General features: G+C 44.3%; 2 protein-coding genes across 3 annotated transcripts; both read left to right on the plus strand.

Moving 5' to 3' along the window:
* The first annotated feature begins 216 nt into the window (after nt 1-216).
* matn1 (matrilin 1) lies at nt 217-4,741 on the plus strand. The gene is made up of 10 exons (XM_076106070.1): nt 217-304; nt 1,761-1,945; nt 2,044-2,208; nt 2,309-2,531; nt 3,386-3,508; nt 3,621-3,793; nt 3,886-4,117; nt 4,234-4,386; nt 4,492-4,572; nt 4,692-4,741. The coding sequence occupies exons 1-10, from the start codon at nt 217-219 to the stop codon at nt 4,739-4,741; spliced, it is 1,473 nt and encodes a 490-aa protein (XP_075962185.1).
* A 1,562-nt stretch (nt 4,742-6,303) lies between these two features.
* Nucleotides 6,304-15,564, plus strand: sesn2 (sestrin 2). 2 transcript variants are annotated; one of them, XM_076106396.1, is made up of 12 exons: nt 6,998-7,131; nt 7,330-7,623; nt 8,241-8,306; nt 8,854-9,042; nt 11,309-11,491; nt 12,537-12,764; nt 12,954-13,086; nt 13,175-13,290; nt 13,429-13,512; nt 14,319-14,425; nt 14,504-14,648; nt 14,896-15,564. In XM_076106396.1, the coding sequence occupies exons 2-12, from the start codon at nt 7,615-7,617 to the stop codon at nt 14,980-14,982; spliced, it is 1,347 nt and encodes a 448-aa protein (XP_075962511.1). In that variant the 5' UTR covers nt 6,998-7,131; nt 7,330-7,614; the 3' UTR covers nt 14,983-15,564. The 2 variants fall into 2 exon arrangements, with proteins under 2 accessions (XP_075962510.1, XP_075962511.1); XM_076106395.1 differs by lacking the exon at nt 7,330-7,623 and having other exon boundaries at nt 6,304-7,131.
* Nucleotides 15,565-15,648: the final 84 nt, after the last annotated feature.

The following is a 15,648-nucleotide window of genomic DNA, read 5'->3' on the forward strand; positions in this document are numbered from 1 at the left end:
TGGAGAGGGGTGGGGGGGGGGGGGGGGGGGGGGCGGCGGTCTGTGGGCTGAGTGTGTGAAGCACTTGCATTGATAACCTGCAGCTCAGAGTCACTCAGTCTCACTTTGTGGCCATCCTCTCTCCTGGAACTCCCTTCGCCCTGCTCCGTCTCCTTTCTGGCTTCTCACTCTCGGACTGTCTCTGGACACACTCGGACCCCCTCTGTCGCTGTCACCATGACGCCTACCCCGTCGTTTTTCCTGCTGCTGCTCGGCCTCATGGGGGCTCAGGCCACCGTGGACCTCCGCACGGCCGCCGCCATGGGTAAGAATGATGACCTTTAACCCTAAAAGTTGTTTCTAATGCCAGTTGAGGACTCAGAGTCTTTGATGGTGAGATACCTGACATCTAATACTCTTTTCACTCCTTGTCCTCAAATATATCTCCAGTGGAAAGTGACTCACAGAATTGACATAATAAGTACGACGTAAATACAGAGGTAACAGCATTTTAGAAGAATATCCCTCTAAGTTCATTCTTGTCCATAAATCCAGGGACGGTGTGATGTGTGTTAACCAGTTGCTTTGCTGTAGAGTGGAATACATTCACAGAGGTAACAGAATTGAAGGAGAGTAATGGAAAAAGTGAAGTATTTAATAAATTTAGTCTTTTTAAATTGAATTTAGTCAGTATAATTATAAAATAATATAATTAATTTTCAGTGTCCTTGGGTATTTATTGATTTGAAGTGATTAGTCAGCCAGTGTTGAAGACAACATTTTACATTATATTAAAGTGTCATTTGTGTTGTTGCCGGTGTTTAGATGACTGTTTCAGGATGGAGTTTGGTAGTTGGTACGCTGTGTGTGTGTGTGTGTGTGTGTGTGTGTGTGTGTGTGTGTGTGTGTGTGTGTGTGTGTGTGTGTGTGTGTGTGTGTGTGTGTGTGTGTGTGTGTGTGTGTGTGTGTGTGTGTGTGTGTGTGTGTGTGTGTGTGTGTGATGTAAAAGTTGGTGGGAGAAAAAACTGAAGGGAGGGAGAGAGGTGAAGGGTGAGAAGGGAGATCAGTAATGTTAAAGGGACACTGGATGTTTTAGCGATTAATTTAACGAGGCCTTAATAAAGCCTGGACCCTCACTGAAAATCCAACACATCCTCCCTGATTCAAACTGTTTTATTATTATTATTATGACTACATTATCACAAAACAGTTCTCTGTCTTTCACACTCATTAGGTAGCTCCATCGGGTGCTTGTAGCTGAACAGTTAAAGCTTTTTCAGCAAAAACGTTAATATAATGAAAATCTCAGAGTCACTCAAGAGTCACTTTTTCTGAGCTTCCAGCCACATCTCACTTTCTTGCTGATTTTGTTCAGTTTTTAATCTAATAATTGTATTTAATAATTATTCATTTTTATTCATATTATTATCTAAGAGTTTAAAAAACATATTTTTAAAGCAGGCCCATTTGATCTTTCTCTGTCCTTCATCCTTGGTTTTTTTTACCTCTCTTTTCTCCGCCTCTTCCTCCACCCTCGTCTTCCTCCACCCCTGTTGCCTCCCTGCATCCTGTCCCATTGACCCTCCCTTCTCCCCTCAATACCTCCGTTCTCCCCATGGTCCTCCCACCCTCCCCCCTTTTCTCACTTCTTCATCAATTTTCTTTTTCTTTTATCCATCTACATTTCTGAACCATTATGTGGATGTACAAGTGTTATGAAAACTATTATTAGAAGAATCCATAATATTCTTTTTTTTCTGTCCTCCTGTCTTCATGTGTAGCGGCAGGTTTGTGCAAAACTCGTCCCACAGACATCGTGTTCATCATCGACAGCAGTCGGAGCGTTCGGCCTTCAGAGTTTGAGCAGGTCAAGGTGTTCCTGGCTAAGGTCATCGAGGGGCTGGATGTTGGACCCAACGCCACCCGCGTGGGAGTCGTCAACTATGCCAGCCACGTCAAGAACGAGGTACGGGGCTCCGCTAGCCTTCGCTAGCACTGGACAGTTTTTATTAATTTGTCAAGGTATTTGATATTACTGACCTTGTTATTATTACGCAACTGTAGGTGTCTCTGAAGACGCACCGCACCAAAGCCGGGCTGATTAAGGCTGTGACCAAGATCGAGCCCCTGTCCACTGGAACAATGACTGGTCTGTCCATCCAGTTTGCAATAAATGTGGCCTTCAGTGAGGCCGAGGGCGCTCGCGTCAAATCTCCTGATATCAGCAAGGTCAGACACACATTTACATGCATTTACACACGCAACTCAACATATAACCCATCATTATGATCCTCTTTTTTTATCTTATTTTGCTCCTCGTCCTTCGCAGGTTGCCATTATTGTGACAGACGGGCGTCCCCAGGACAGCGTGAAGGATGTGGCCCAGCGTGCACGGGATGCCGGTATTGAGATTTTTGCCATCGGCGTGGGACGTGTGGACATGAGCACCCTGAAGCAGATGGCCAGTGATCCTCTGGATGACCACGTGGACTACGTGGAGAGCTACAGCGTCATCGAGAAGCTCACCAAGAAGTTCCAGGAGGCCTTCTGTGGTAAGATGGGCGGAGGAAGAGGAAGTGGGAGAAGAAGAAGGAAGGATGAGGGCCTTATTGTTAAAGTTAGAGGGACAGGTGCAAAAAACTGAGATTAGTCTGTAGCGATGGAAACAGGAAAAGATGGTTGAGAAGAATCCCTGTCAGGGCGGGTCATCATCATCATCATTATCCTTCACTGAGGGTAAGGTGTCAGGACTGTCATCTTTTCATTCCTACATGTTGCTCCTCTGCTCTCCCTCAACAAGACCGTTCAAACTCATTAAATACTCACTGCACGAGGGCATGTAGGGCAGGAACAACCTTTAGGAACGAAATGTGCTCCTGTTCTTCAGTCAACACTCGCATAACCGAGAGGCGAGACTGATCTCTGTGTAATTACCGATCCATTAGTGACAATCATTAAACCTCTAATTATTGACGCCCCCTTGGCTCTCCCAGTCTGCGGCAGTTTTGCCTGCTGCCTGCCACTCACTACGCAGCAGCCAGTCTCGCTGCAGATGTTTCATCCAAGGGCAGCGCTGCATGACCACAGTGTTGGACTGTTATTGGACGAGCCTGTGCCTCGCATTTAGAAACAGACAAAACGGATCTTGTTTATTTGAGGCTACTCCAATCTTCTCCACCTGTTTGTTTTAAGGATCCACTGGATTCATGCTCCGTCCACACATATTCAAAACTGTTGGCTGCAGGTCACAGTGGATCATTAAAAATCAAAGCTAGATTTTTCCCGTTTTCAAACTGACATAGTTTCATTCTCTCCTCCTAACCCCCCCTCCCTCTGTGTGTGTGTGTGTGCCTCAACATATATTCTACTGTGTGTACGTGTGTGTTCTGCACGCACACACACACAGTGTCGGACCTGTGTGCCACTGGGGATCATGACTGTGAGCAGGTATGCATCAGCTCCCCCGGATCATACAAGTGTGCCTGCAAAGATGGCTTTACCCTCATGGACAATGGTCGCAGCTGCAGTGGTGAGTGTGTGTTTGCGTGTGTGTGTGCGCGCGTGTGTGTGAAGGTATTTGTCCAAGCACAGCAATTGTGCTACCAGAGTAACATGCCCTGTTGTGTGTCTGACATCACCAGCTTGCAGCAATGCGGCGACAGATGTGGTGTTCCTGATCGATGGCTCTAAGAGCGTGCGTCCAGAGAACTTTGAGCTGGTCAAGAAGTGGATCAACCAGATCGTAGACAAACTGGATGTTTCCGACAGCAAGGCTCACGTTGGACTGGTCCAGTACTCCAGCTCAGTTCGACAGGCACGTGTCTGTGTTTGCCATTTCAGTGTCCACCTAATATTCAACCTCCCTCTGGTATGCGTCAACGTCATGTTTCCGTCTCCCTCCTGCAGGAGTTCCCCCTGGGCCGCTACAACAACAAGAAGGACCTGAAGGAAGCTGTGAAGAAGATGGCCTACATGGAGAGGGGAACCATGACGGGCCAGGCTCTCCGCTATCTGACAGACAACAGCTTCAGCGGTGGTCAGGGCGCCCGGCCTGGAGTCGCCAAGGTGGGCATCGTCTTCACTGACGGACGCAGCCAGGACTACATCGGAGAAGCCGCCAAGAAGGCCAAGGAGCACGGTGAGAGGGAGAGGATGGATCTCTTCTTAATGCATGGGTGTAGTGTAAGTAGATACAATCCAAACCCTACTTTTACCATTCAGATGAGGGGAAACCTGTCTGTGTTTATGTTGCAGGTTTCAAGATGTACGCTGTTGGAGTGGGCAACGCAGTGGAGAATGAGCTGAAAGAGATCGCCTCTGAGCCGACTGGAGAGCACTACTTCTACACTGCTGACTTCAAAGCCATGACCCAGATCGCCAAGAAGCTGCAGATTAACATCTGTCAAGGTCCCACATGATCATTGAATACAAGCATACATCTACAAACAAGTAATTTCACTACATACTAGTACAATAACCCAGAACTTGAACTTGTGCTTTCTGTTCCTACAGAGGAGGACCCTTGTGAATGTGACTCCCTCGTAAAGTTCCAAAAGAAAGTAGAACAAGCCCTGCAGGCACTAACAAAAAAATATATCCTTTACAATGGGTGAAACGGTGTTAGAATAGGATGTTTGGAGGGAGGGTTATGATGTAGTTATTATATGTGGTGTCTTTGTCTTCATTGTTGCGTGTCCTTGACAAAATCTCACTAGACAGTATGACGAAGAGGATCGCCTTGCTGGAGAACAAAATTGTCTGAGGACTCACATCCCTCTCTTTCCTATACATCCGCACACCCACAAACACACACACAAACACCTTTTACTTCCTGTAAAATACTGAAGAGAAACCTGTGTGAGTGTGAACCCTGACCTCTGCTTGTATCCTGAGCTCTCCCAAACCACCTCTGCTCCCTCCTCCTCTCTCTGTGTTACCTCTGCCCTACCTCCTCCTCTCTCGGTGTTACCTCTGCCCCCTCCTCCTCTCTCGGTGTTACCTCTGCCTCCTCCTCCTCTCTCGGTGTTACCTCTGCCCCCTCCTCCTCTCTCGGTGTTACCTCTGCCTCCTCCTCCTCTCTCTGTGTTACCTCTGCCCCTCCTCCTCTCTCTGTGTTACCTCTGCCCTACCTCCTCCTCTCTCAGTGTTATCTCCTCCACCCTTGGGTCTCCTGGGACACGAAGCGCCGGTTTGCCATGGGGACCACGCCTTTTATGTGTGCTCCGAAGGTCATGCTCCATAGCCAGCCTGTGTGTTTGTTAATAAAAGTCTTCCCTCATAGGGAAACGGTGACGATACACTGAAGGGTTTTTCTTTGTTGCTGCCACAATGTTGAATTTCCCCAAACCGCTTTGAGTCTGTGTACGGAGCAGCGTATCACCCTCACTTGTTTGTCTGTTTCTATTTGACACTGTCATCTTTCTCTTAGCCCCACACATATCTAATGTCCTACATGGTATATAATATATATACAGGTAAATTAATATAAGAAATATGTCTGATGTTTTTTTATTTTCCTAAATAAAGGTGATTCAGGAAGTACATAATATAACTTGTGAAACTATTGTATGCACACACAGAAACGAAGCAATTCTTACTTTTACACAGTTTTAGTTAATTAAATATGAATAAGTATAAAAAGGACATTGAATATTCCTATGGTCCCCAAATGTGGGCTCAGAGGACCACAAGGGCTTGACAGGTGTTCCCAGCAAAATGGTGGACTGTTTCAATGAATAGTGTAAGATGTACGTAACGGCAGTCTTTTTCACTCATAACTTTATTGTAATTCTGCATAAAGTATTTCTGAAGTACTCAAATGATTCCCATATGACAGTGATCAGGACAAAAACAAAGTAGGATCCATACTAGTGGATTTGTGGGGTTCCCTGTCAAGAAAATGTAAACAGGAAACTTACTGCTTTTCACAGTTTCATTTTATAAAATGGAGAACAGAGCAAATCTATGGCTCTGGTAAGTATGATGATTTTGATCTGTCATCTGTGTTGACATCAATCGATCAATCACACTTTATTTCAGACTCAGGGTCCATATAATACATGTTATAGACTACATACTTAATTGATTCATAAATAGATTAATGGGCAATAGTTGCTACAGTCATGCAAATTTGTAATTATTAGAAAGCTGCAAACAGGTGAATTGACAAGTTTTATGTTTTATTTTATATTACATGTTAAGTGTAAGTGAAGGTTGAATTGTTCAGAAATTGAAACATTGTTTTTTTGTTTTTTATTGAGAAGTATTTATTCACCTTAAAGTGCAGTTTGTTGGTGAGAAAAGTTTTCACAACGTCACAATGACGTTGCAAAAGAGAAAAAAGCTCTTCAACTCCGAACAGCTGAACGAAACCAGCGAGCGAAGCCTGTCATTGTCTCTTGGTGCTTCATGAAAGCTGATTTTAAACTTTGCATTGTGCTCTAGTCTGGGAGTCCAGTCCAAAACACGAACCACTGGCTCACAGTGTTTTGTTTTTATTACCGAGCCACCGTTAAACGCTGTTATTGAGTTTTACACAGCCTGCAGCATCTGCTAACAGCAGCTAGGCTAGCTGAGCGAGCTAACCGTCTCTACGGTCCCGGTAACCGGGGGTATGAGCACAGATAACTGTCTCTGGTGTGCGAGACAACTTTGAAGAAGGTCAGTTTGCTTTAATGATTGGTGGAACAGATGATAGCGCAGTCAACTGACAACAGACACTATCGAGCATCCGGGTATTTAAAAGAACACCAACGTTTGCGTCAAGCTAACGTTAACGGTTGATACTTGAGCTAGCTGTAGCTAGCACGAGCTCAACACGGGTGCGTCAAGAATCCGTTCGAGGTGTTTTGGGACCAATAACAACAGATGGCGAGCAACGGATACAACACACCGGGTCTAGGCTCCGGTCGACACCGGTACGAGTCAGAGTCCGACGTTGGCCCGACTGTCAAAAGCTTAGCACGGCTGTGCAGCAAGGACGAGGACGAGCGAGCAGCGTCTCTGGAGGAGCTCAGTCAGGGGGTTCTGGCGTGTTTGGGATCGGACCGGCTGATCAGTAAACAAACACTTTTAAATCTGCTTCGACTGTCCCGGTCGTGTCCACTGCAGGAGGTTCGGGGGAGAGCGACCGAGCTGCTGCGAACCGCACAGGTAAATGTTGGGATAGTATTTAGTAGTATCTTAGTATTTTTTCTTTTTAGCACGAATGTTATTGCTTTAGCTGCTTATCATAACATGCCAAGAATAGGTGGATGATTGAATAACAGTTCGCGATAACGTTACGGTCTGATCAGCCAAGAGTTATCAGCTGATTAGCACTTTCCATCAGACTGCTTGATATTTCATCAGACGTTGAACTGTGTGAGGTGACGCAAGACTCCGCTATGGTGTGCACAAACAAGCTGGCCGGACACGCCCCCTCTCTGTCCGGACACGCCCCCTATCTGTCCGGACACGCCCGCTGTCCTGACCTGAACAACACATCGGACACACCCCCCCCCCTCGAGCCTCTCCACAGCTCACTGCACATTCTGGGAATATAAAGTCAAAGCTGGTGTTGGAGGCTTTTTCAGTGTATGTGTCGTCTCTGTTGGAGATAACGAGCGGAGACTTTTTTTTTGTGCCGGCCTTCTGATGATGTCTGTGAGTTGAATGCGTGGCTTTGGTTACAGATTGTATGGGCTGCGAGGTTATAAAACGGGTTCTCCAGTTACAGAACAGCTGTTGCAGTCTAAGCTAAGTAAAGTCTAGTCAAGTTCATGGGGGTTAAAGCTGATTTCTCATTTATCTTCAAATAACATGCATTTATATGTAAAATCTGTATTATTCATGTATTCTGAAGATGTTGAAGAAGATCTAACCCTTTAGTTGTTTGCTCAAAACATTTTTTAATTGTGATGAATTAATGTATACGGTTTAAGACAACTCATCGATTTGTCGATCAACAGAACAACTGCTTGGATGATTGATTTATCAGTTTTTGAGCAGGAAAGCCGAACATTCCGGCTTCTCAGTTGTGAAACTTTGCTGCTTTTCTTTGTCTTGCGTCGTCGTGAACTCAATATCGTTACGTCTCGGACTGTTTGTTTATCAGACAAAACAAGTAATTTGAGGACAATATCCAACAAGCATTCTGTATTATTTTGTGACATTTGATAGCTCAAACGATTTATCGAGAAGATAATTGTCAGATTAATCCGACATTAAATTAGATGTTATTTCACGGTGTTATTTACCAAACTCTGTGTCTTCCTGCTTAGGAACAAGGCGTTGAAGTACCTCGGGCGCTGGCATCGGGCCCAAGTGCCTTTATTCCTGCAAAAGAGGTGTGTATGGCTTGTTTTTTGAAAGTACATCTATTTACACCATTATTAAAGATATTAATAATAAAAATTGCGGTTTTATTTCCAATAGTAAATCCCATGAGGATTGGAGCATTGTATATTGTTGATCACCATTTCTTATTTGCCATGTAATGTTTATTGATCAAACTATTTAAACAAGGGATGCAGTTTCACCAGTTGGTTTCAGGGTGGCGCAGAGCTTGCCTCCGTGTCTTAACCAAAGACTGAACTGGGCTCGTTTCAGGCTGGCATCGTGATAAACGTGCAGCCGTGCAGCCAGCTATTCTGCCGCAACAGCTGTTGCGTCATGTCATCAAGACAAGCAATAACGCACATGTTGCAAAAGCTGATGACTCAAAAATCTAATTTAATATGTGACTTACTGGAAGCTTTCCACTGGAGAGAGTGGAAATGTTGCATCAGCTTTTAAAGGCTCTTTATTTCCAGCATTTTTAAGTGAATCCTTACCGTGTCCTCAAGCATTGTAACAACATGAAGCGAGTTTAGTTGTGTTGCTCTTTCTCTTTAGATGTTGAAAGAAGTGCCGGACCAGGACATCCTCATCGAATCTTTCCTTTCAGTGGGCCGCGTGGACCACATCACAATGGTGATGGCAATGCACCCCGCCTACCTCAGCTGCTTCCTGAGGACCCAGCATGCTTTGTTGGAGATGGACGGCCCGTTGCCCCGTCACTGGAGACATTACATCGCTGTTATGGTAAGAGAACCACAGTATATGATTAACTAGTGACACCTATCGGAGCTTTTCAGATCAATGCCAGTGACCACAGCGAGGGCCTCATGTGCTCTCCTGATGGTAAAACTTTACATTCAACACGACTACTGAGGTCTATAGGAGTACACGGCTCAACAGAGCTGTGACTCTCTGTCACAGTGGCTGAAGAGAAACCTGTGGTTGTTCTTTATTTTGTCTTTTAATGATCAGTAATAAACTGCTCTGGCATTACAGAGGGCCTTCTTGTATGTTTTCTCGCGAGATTATTCCAAATTGGTGGAACGCCATATCCTTTCAAGTTTTTGCGATGTTTGCTTTAATTTGAGGGTTATACCATGGAGCGAACTTCCTCTGTTTTATTATCTTTTTTTAGAGGAGCAATAAAGTCTATTGGCGTTCACAGTGAGGCTGTAGCACTATCGACACTGTGATCGATCTGGGACGGACAAAAGTTAGCACAAGAGTCCGCTGTTATATTGAGACATGGTTATTGAATTAAATGCAGATGGAATCGCTTCTTTAAATTTAGCGACTGCACTATCAGATAGATATCTAGTGTAGAAACGTTTCCCTAATGGCGTTTACTCAAAGTTATTAGGTAATAGTCCGATTAAAAGAGGGTTCTGTGGAAAGACTATTAAGCCAGAACAAGGTTTCACAATCAGCTCCCAATGAAGTTGTACTCATTTTTTCCCCTATAAAGCTTGTAACGGATTGATACTAAGCTGGGTTGGTCAACAAATGAAACAATATAGAGTCCATAGTGGGATGCATGTACTGCATATTGTTTCATTGATTGGTATATTGCTCTGTAAAGTTGCTCTGCTAGTCTCTTTTTTTGTATTTCCTCCCACGTCACAGCAGATATATATAATATATATATATATAAAAACATGTTAAATGTCATTCTTATTGTTACTTAAAAGTAAAGCATTTGATTTGCTGTATTTGATCTATACATGCACAATCAAACACTATTGGACTAGGTAAATACAAATACATCAAAGTAATATTAGTACACAGTTAACGTATCCTTTACTTTAAGCAGATGGTATTGTTGTCGGTTAGAGTTTCCATCCTGGTGCGCTGAGTTAAATCCTGCGAGCTGTGACCCGGCAGGTTAAAACATAACCGTAAAAAGTTTTTGTGAGGAATGAGGTGGCAATGACAATAGCTATAAATGCTCCCAAGCCTGTAATTAGGTCCAGTGAGTCTATCCGTGTAATGTTTAGGCGAGATATTGCTTGCATAACAGCTTAAACATTCAAAGTAATGTCATGTAAAAGACTCTGCAGCTATTATTTTCTCTTGTTGTGACCAAGTCAATTGTGCCAAATTGTTTTTATGGTTTCATTCTTTTATCTTAATATAGTTATGAATAGATTTTATTATACTAATATTGCTGTAATGCTGTTTCCTCTGCAGCCCACTTACAGTCAGTTCAGCTGTAGTGACCAGTGAATAGATGCATTCACACTGAGTCATGTGATAGAACTACACTTCCAACAGAACCTCTCACAGTGCCATAGCTGGGTAGAAACAGCTGCTGCTAATACAATTCCGCTATCTGCGCTTTCTAGTTTGCAAGAGCAACATTGCAGCATCGTGTGCTTGGTGCAGCCCCAAGATAACTGTGATTTGTTTAAATAAATATAAACAAGTCAGAACATTCTTTTTTCCCTTCTATAGCAGAATGTTAATGTGTGCAGCGGCTTTGCGACCCTCCAGTAGCAGCAAGCGCTGACGATAATGATTATGTCCAACCCTTATCCTTCCTTCAATATACTACAGTGGTTTAAGTTAACTATTGTACAAAAATGCACATTTTAAAAGCAATCGAAAAGTCAAGAAACAGGATACATTTTTGGTTGTTGTAATCTAAAAACCGGGGTGAGTTAAATTATGACAGATGCACTTGGCAGGTCGCTCCCTGCTTGAGGGTTTTATTTCAGCTACTGTATCCTAGTGAGCCACTAACAGGGTCTGCCAAAGACTGATCCCCCTCATAAACATTTAACGACGCTCATCGCTCATATATTCATCACATTAGCTGCCCTTTTGCTTCAGAAAGGCCATGTCATTAGACTCAAAATGATCTATATGTGGAGAAATGTAGTTGTGTTGCTTTAACCTCTGAGCCCTTTTCATATTGATGAGCACGGGCAGTTCTTATGCATTATGACACTGGTATACACAGAGCAGTGATTAAGCTGTGCTTTTAACGGATGGGGTGATTTATGTTTCGCAGGCCGCAGCTCGACATCACTGCTCGTACCTGGTGCAGCAGCACAGCGCGGGCTTCCTCGACGCTGGAGGGGAGGAGAGCTGGCTAAGTGGTCTCAAGCACGCTCCCACCAAACTCCACAGCCTGCAAACACTCAACAAGCTGCTGGCACACCGGCCCTGGCTCATCACACAGCAGCACATCCAGGTCAGACACCCACTTAGGCCCTGAAAAGTTCAGTTTCTTTATTTACAGGGACACTGATGGACGACAAGAAACAACAGGACATAGATTGCAGAGTGGTTCAGTTCAGTGAGAGTTTTTTAAGTAAATAATCAAAGCAATCTGTTCAAATGAGCAATCGGTTTAATGCCCTTTTAACGTGTGAATGGTAGCAGAGACGAGGGAAAGCTTTTATCTCTTGGCCCTCATGCTAGGCACTTTAAAACGGGACCTGAGCGTAACAATACGGAACATTAAAACTGATTCAATGAAACTGTTTGTCATCATATAATAGTAAATTGATCTAATTCATTAGCTTTCTGACTGTATCTGAAATTACTCGCTAAAGATAAGTATAATATATTCTATTGTAAGTCACCTTTTGTGGCGTTTTCATGAGGTTTTGTGCTGTTTTGTGATTAAACTATATTGTCAGGTGTTCATTTTATTTTAGCCTCCTGTGTATTCGGTGGTCATACCTTAACAAGAAGAGTCTATGCTCTCGATGTCAAAAAATCTAAAATATATTGTAAATCTAACGCTTGTCTCTCTATTGGAAATAACCCAATTGCCCGGGTGTCCTCCACTAGTTTCAAGGGGCTTCATACCGACACTTTCTTTAACGGAGTCCGCCATGTTGCACCGCCATGTCTCTACAGTAGCTCGCAGTAGTTCTCAGTCACGCTTGTGAAACTGTGGCAACGTGAGCTGTAGAGCGCAAAACCGCGAGACCACCAGCCGCCGTCTGACGTCCGTCTAAACGCATGCAGCCGAGGCTGACATGGATGTCCTTAGTTTTGCAGGTATAGAAATGAAAAGATGGTGCTTGATAATAAGTAACCAAAATCATTACAATTCATGCTGAGGCGGACATGAATGTCTGTACAAAATATTATGGCAAACCCCCCCCCCCCCCAATAATTGTTGAGATATTAAAGTGAAGGCCCCCAACCAACTAACAGGCAATACCACCCAACAAAGCCATGATAGAATACCTCACTTACCCAACACCTGCCCCTCTACCCTGCAGGAGCTGGTGTGTCCCGGAGCAGAGCCTCGCTGGTCACTGGCTGAACTCATACACGCTGTGATCCTGATGGCACACGCTCACTCACTCTGCTCCTTTGGGTGGGGATGCGGCTTGAACCCTGAACCCGAGCACATCGGAGGTTATACTTTCCAACTCCCATCCCCCAGTCACCTTCCCCGAAGCCCCCACAGCCCTCATAGCCCCGCTCACGAGGATGGCAGGCAAGAGGTGAGTCAAACAGTCGTTTTTTTTTTACCACAGGTCTGACCGGTCGAAACTGAACAATGTCAACAGAATTACAGTGATGTTTTACCAGTTGTGCTGGTTTTGGAACAGTTGAAGATTCATGACATATTGTTGATTTACTGTTAAAAAAAAACAAAGAACTCAGTAAATTCCTCTCTCTCTCTGTTCCAGTTGGGTGACGGAGCGATGGAGGTGGAGGTGTTGATGCAGAGGATGGTGGAGCTGCAGCAGCAGGAGGAAGAGTGCACACAGGAGGAGATGGTTACTCGCTTTGAGAGGGAGAGGAGCGAGAGCATACCAACCAGTAAATACATACGTGTTCATCCCGTGCGTCATTCACATTGTTTGACGTTCGTTCACTCACTTTGTCTTCTTTGTCGTGTTTGTTTTAGCGGTTGTGCGAGAAGCCCCACCTGATCTGGTGCTGCGTCTGGTGGAGGATCCAGAGTTCAGATACGAGGATTTTGCCCCCAAAGGAGAGCAGTCGCCACCCACCATGAGAGCTCAGGTAGTGTGTTCCAGTTGAGATCACTCACATTCCTAATTTATTTATTCAGGCTTTTTACAGTATACACAGTGCCTCGTGATTGTTTGCGCTAAGTGTCAGAGACCCGTGTTTGTTGATGTTGGTGTGTGATGTGTGCAGGACTACTCATGGGAGGACCACGGCTTCTCTCTGGTCAACAGACTACTGCCAGACATGGGTCAGCTCCTGGATGAAAAATTCCAGGTACCCTCACCGTTAACCTTGTAGAAGTACACTAAAGCCCCTGTCCCACTGGATAAATGTTATGTTTAGTAGTAAAGGTTACAATCGGCGTTCATTCCGCGGACGAATGGCTCTGCTGTAGTCAAAGGTATTTGTTATTACACCAGGGTGGACACGCTCATTTTACGGTGCTTTCTTTTTCATCTCAGCCACAAATGTTGTCTGTCCACATCCAAGCATTGAACATTGTTCCAAATGAGTGGGTAGTAAGTCAACAATGTAACATTTTCACTGGCCTCCATGCTGCTTTCTACTGTTCAACCCTGTTTTCTGTCGAGTTTGTAACCTCGAACGCACCAGGAAAAAACCCCCCAGAAAGGCAGAGAATCCGACAGAGACACATCGCTACAGGCGAGGACGCTTCAAAAAATGACAGAGCACTTTGGGCAAAACTGCGCAGTGCGTCTTTACAGTGGGGCTGCGTGCACAACCTGGATTGAACTGGATTTAAAAATGTATTCAGGCAGACAAACGACATAGTTAATTGTAACTAAATACAGCTAATATCAACCTTTTTGACTGCATTTGCCATTGTCTCACTGTTACTACCACATCTACTGGCGATGCGCAACGTAAGAAAGCAGTGCAGGCCAGGCGCGCCTTACAACAGGTAAACTGATCCGGGCTACACTTGTCCACTGGCAATGGGAAAGGAGTCGATCGCTTATTTTTAGTAGGGTTTTCCCGCATTTAAAAGAAACTGTATACATGTGAATTAATCAGATTGATTTAGCTTATTATATTGAGATTTAACTACATCTTTGCAGGTTGTGAGCAACATGACCTACCACAGGATGGCCATGCATGAAGGTGTGGACACTCACACTCTGAGAAAGGCTCTGTGGAACTACATCCACTGTCTGTACGGGATACGGTCAGTGCTCTTAGAAATCAAGTTTTAAAGTTAGTTTTGTCTCTGCTGTGTCAGTAACTTGTTATTGTACCTGTGCAGCTACGACGATTATGACTACGGCAGCGTGAACGTGCTGTTGGAGCGCTCTCTGAAGGTGTTTGTTAAGACCATGGCCTGTCACCCCGAGCAGACCACGGCTCGTGTTTACCACGCATTCTGGAGACACTTCAGACACTCCGAAAAGGTACAAACGTGTTCAAACGCGCACACCTGACCCGGCCTCTTCAGCCACAATCAATGAATCGTTTGACATTTTAACACAGCGTCTCTATTTGGTACCTTCTGAACAAAGAATGAATGATTTGACATTGCCTCTCTTTCCTTCCTTTTTTAAATGTCATTAGAGAATGAGATTTTCAATTGCAGACGGGACTTAAAAGTGTATCATCTAGTAACCTGAAGGTCATTTCTTTGTTGTTTTTGTGTTGCAGGTTCATGCAAACCTGATAGTGATGGAAGCCCGGCTACAAGCGGCCCTTCTTTATACCTTACGAGCCATCACACACTACATGAGATGACGCACTCACTCACACACGTTTTCTGCAAATGTTGAGCCAGCTGTGACGCACCACAACCCAATGCAGAACACAACATGGACAGACAATCTCACACACACACACACACACACACACACACACACACACACACACACACACACACACACACACACACACACTACAGTGAATAGTTGTTTATGCATATCCCCAGTTTCAGTGTTAATGTTGTGATGCTGCTTTGGGACTGGGATATCTGATATTTAAAACTTGTTACTTATTTGCACTGAAATTAATCAGGTTTCGTTTCCCACAATTGAGCCTCAAGTGTTGCTGTGAATATCTTGCACATGTTTCCGCCACACACACACACACACATATCTTACGAGTAAGGTCTACAGGTGGAGTAAGGACTGGTATAAATAAATCATCGTGATTGAAGTGTCTGTTCAGGTCAATAATCTGTCACCCACAGATACCAGCCGTTCACCTCACCATGACTACTCGGGCCTCAGTCCTCTCTGTTTGTAGCACGCAGAGGCTGAGATGAAAACAAATAACTTGTATTTTTATAAACAATAAAAAGGTACTTTGTCAAAATGTAAACGCTGTGTTGTGTCTCGACATCATGTTCTGGCAAAAACCATCGGACTGCGTCATCTGCTTTTTTATTTTTGAATTCTGATTTAA

This window comes from Anarhichas minor, unplaced genomic scaffold, assembly GCF_050575085.1.
Source record: "Anarhichas minor isolate MPS153535 unplaced genomic scaffold, ASM5057508v1 ptg000033l, whole genome shotgun sequence".
NCBI classification, from domain to species: domain Eukaryota; kingdom Metazoa; phylum Chordata; class Actinopteri; order Perciformes; family Anarhichadidae; genus Anarhichas; species Anarhichas minor.

Excerpts from the sequence above, each read along its gene's own strand:
- matn1 (XM_076106070.1), top strand. The coding sequence starts at position 217 with ATGACGCCTACCCCGTCGTTTTTCCTGCTGCTGCTCGGCCTCATGGGG. Across the intron at positions 1,946-2,043 it reads CCAGCCACGTCAAGAACGAG|GTGTCTCTGAAGACGCACCG; the intron begins GTACGGGGCTCC and ends ACGCAACTGTAG. Across the intron at positions 3,509-3,620 it reads CAATGGTCGCAGCTGCAGTG|CTTGCAGCAATGCGGCGACA; the intron begins GTGAGTGTGTGT and ends TGACATCACCAG.
- sesn2 (XM_076106395.1), top strand. The coding sequence starts at position 6,847 with ATGGCGAGCAACGGATACAACACACCGGGTCTAGGCTCCGGTCGACAC. Across the intron at positions 8,307-8,853 it reads CCTTTATTCCTGCAAAAGAG|ATGTTGAAAGAAGTGCCGGA; the intron begins GTGTGTATGGCT and ends CTTTCTCTTTAG. Across the intron at positions 14,649-14,895 it reads ACTTCAGACACTCCGAAAAG|GTTCATGCAAACCTGATAGT; the intron begins GTACAAACGTGT and ends TTTGTGTTGCAG.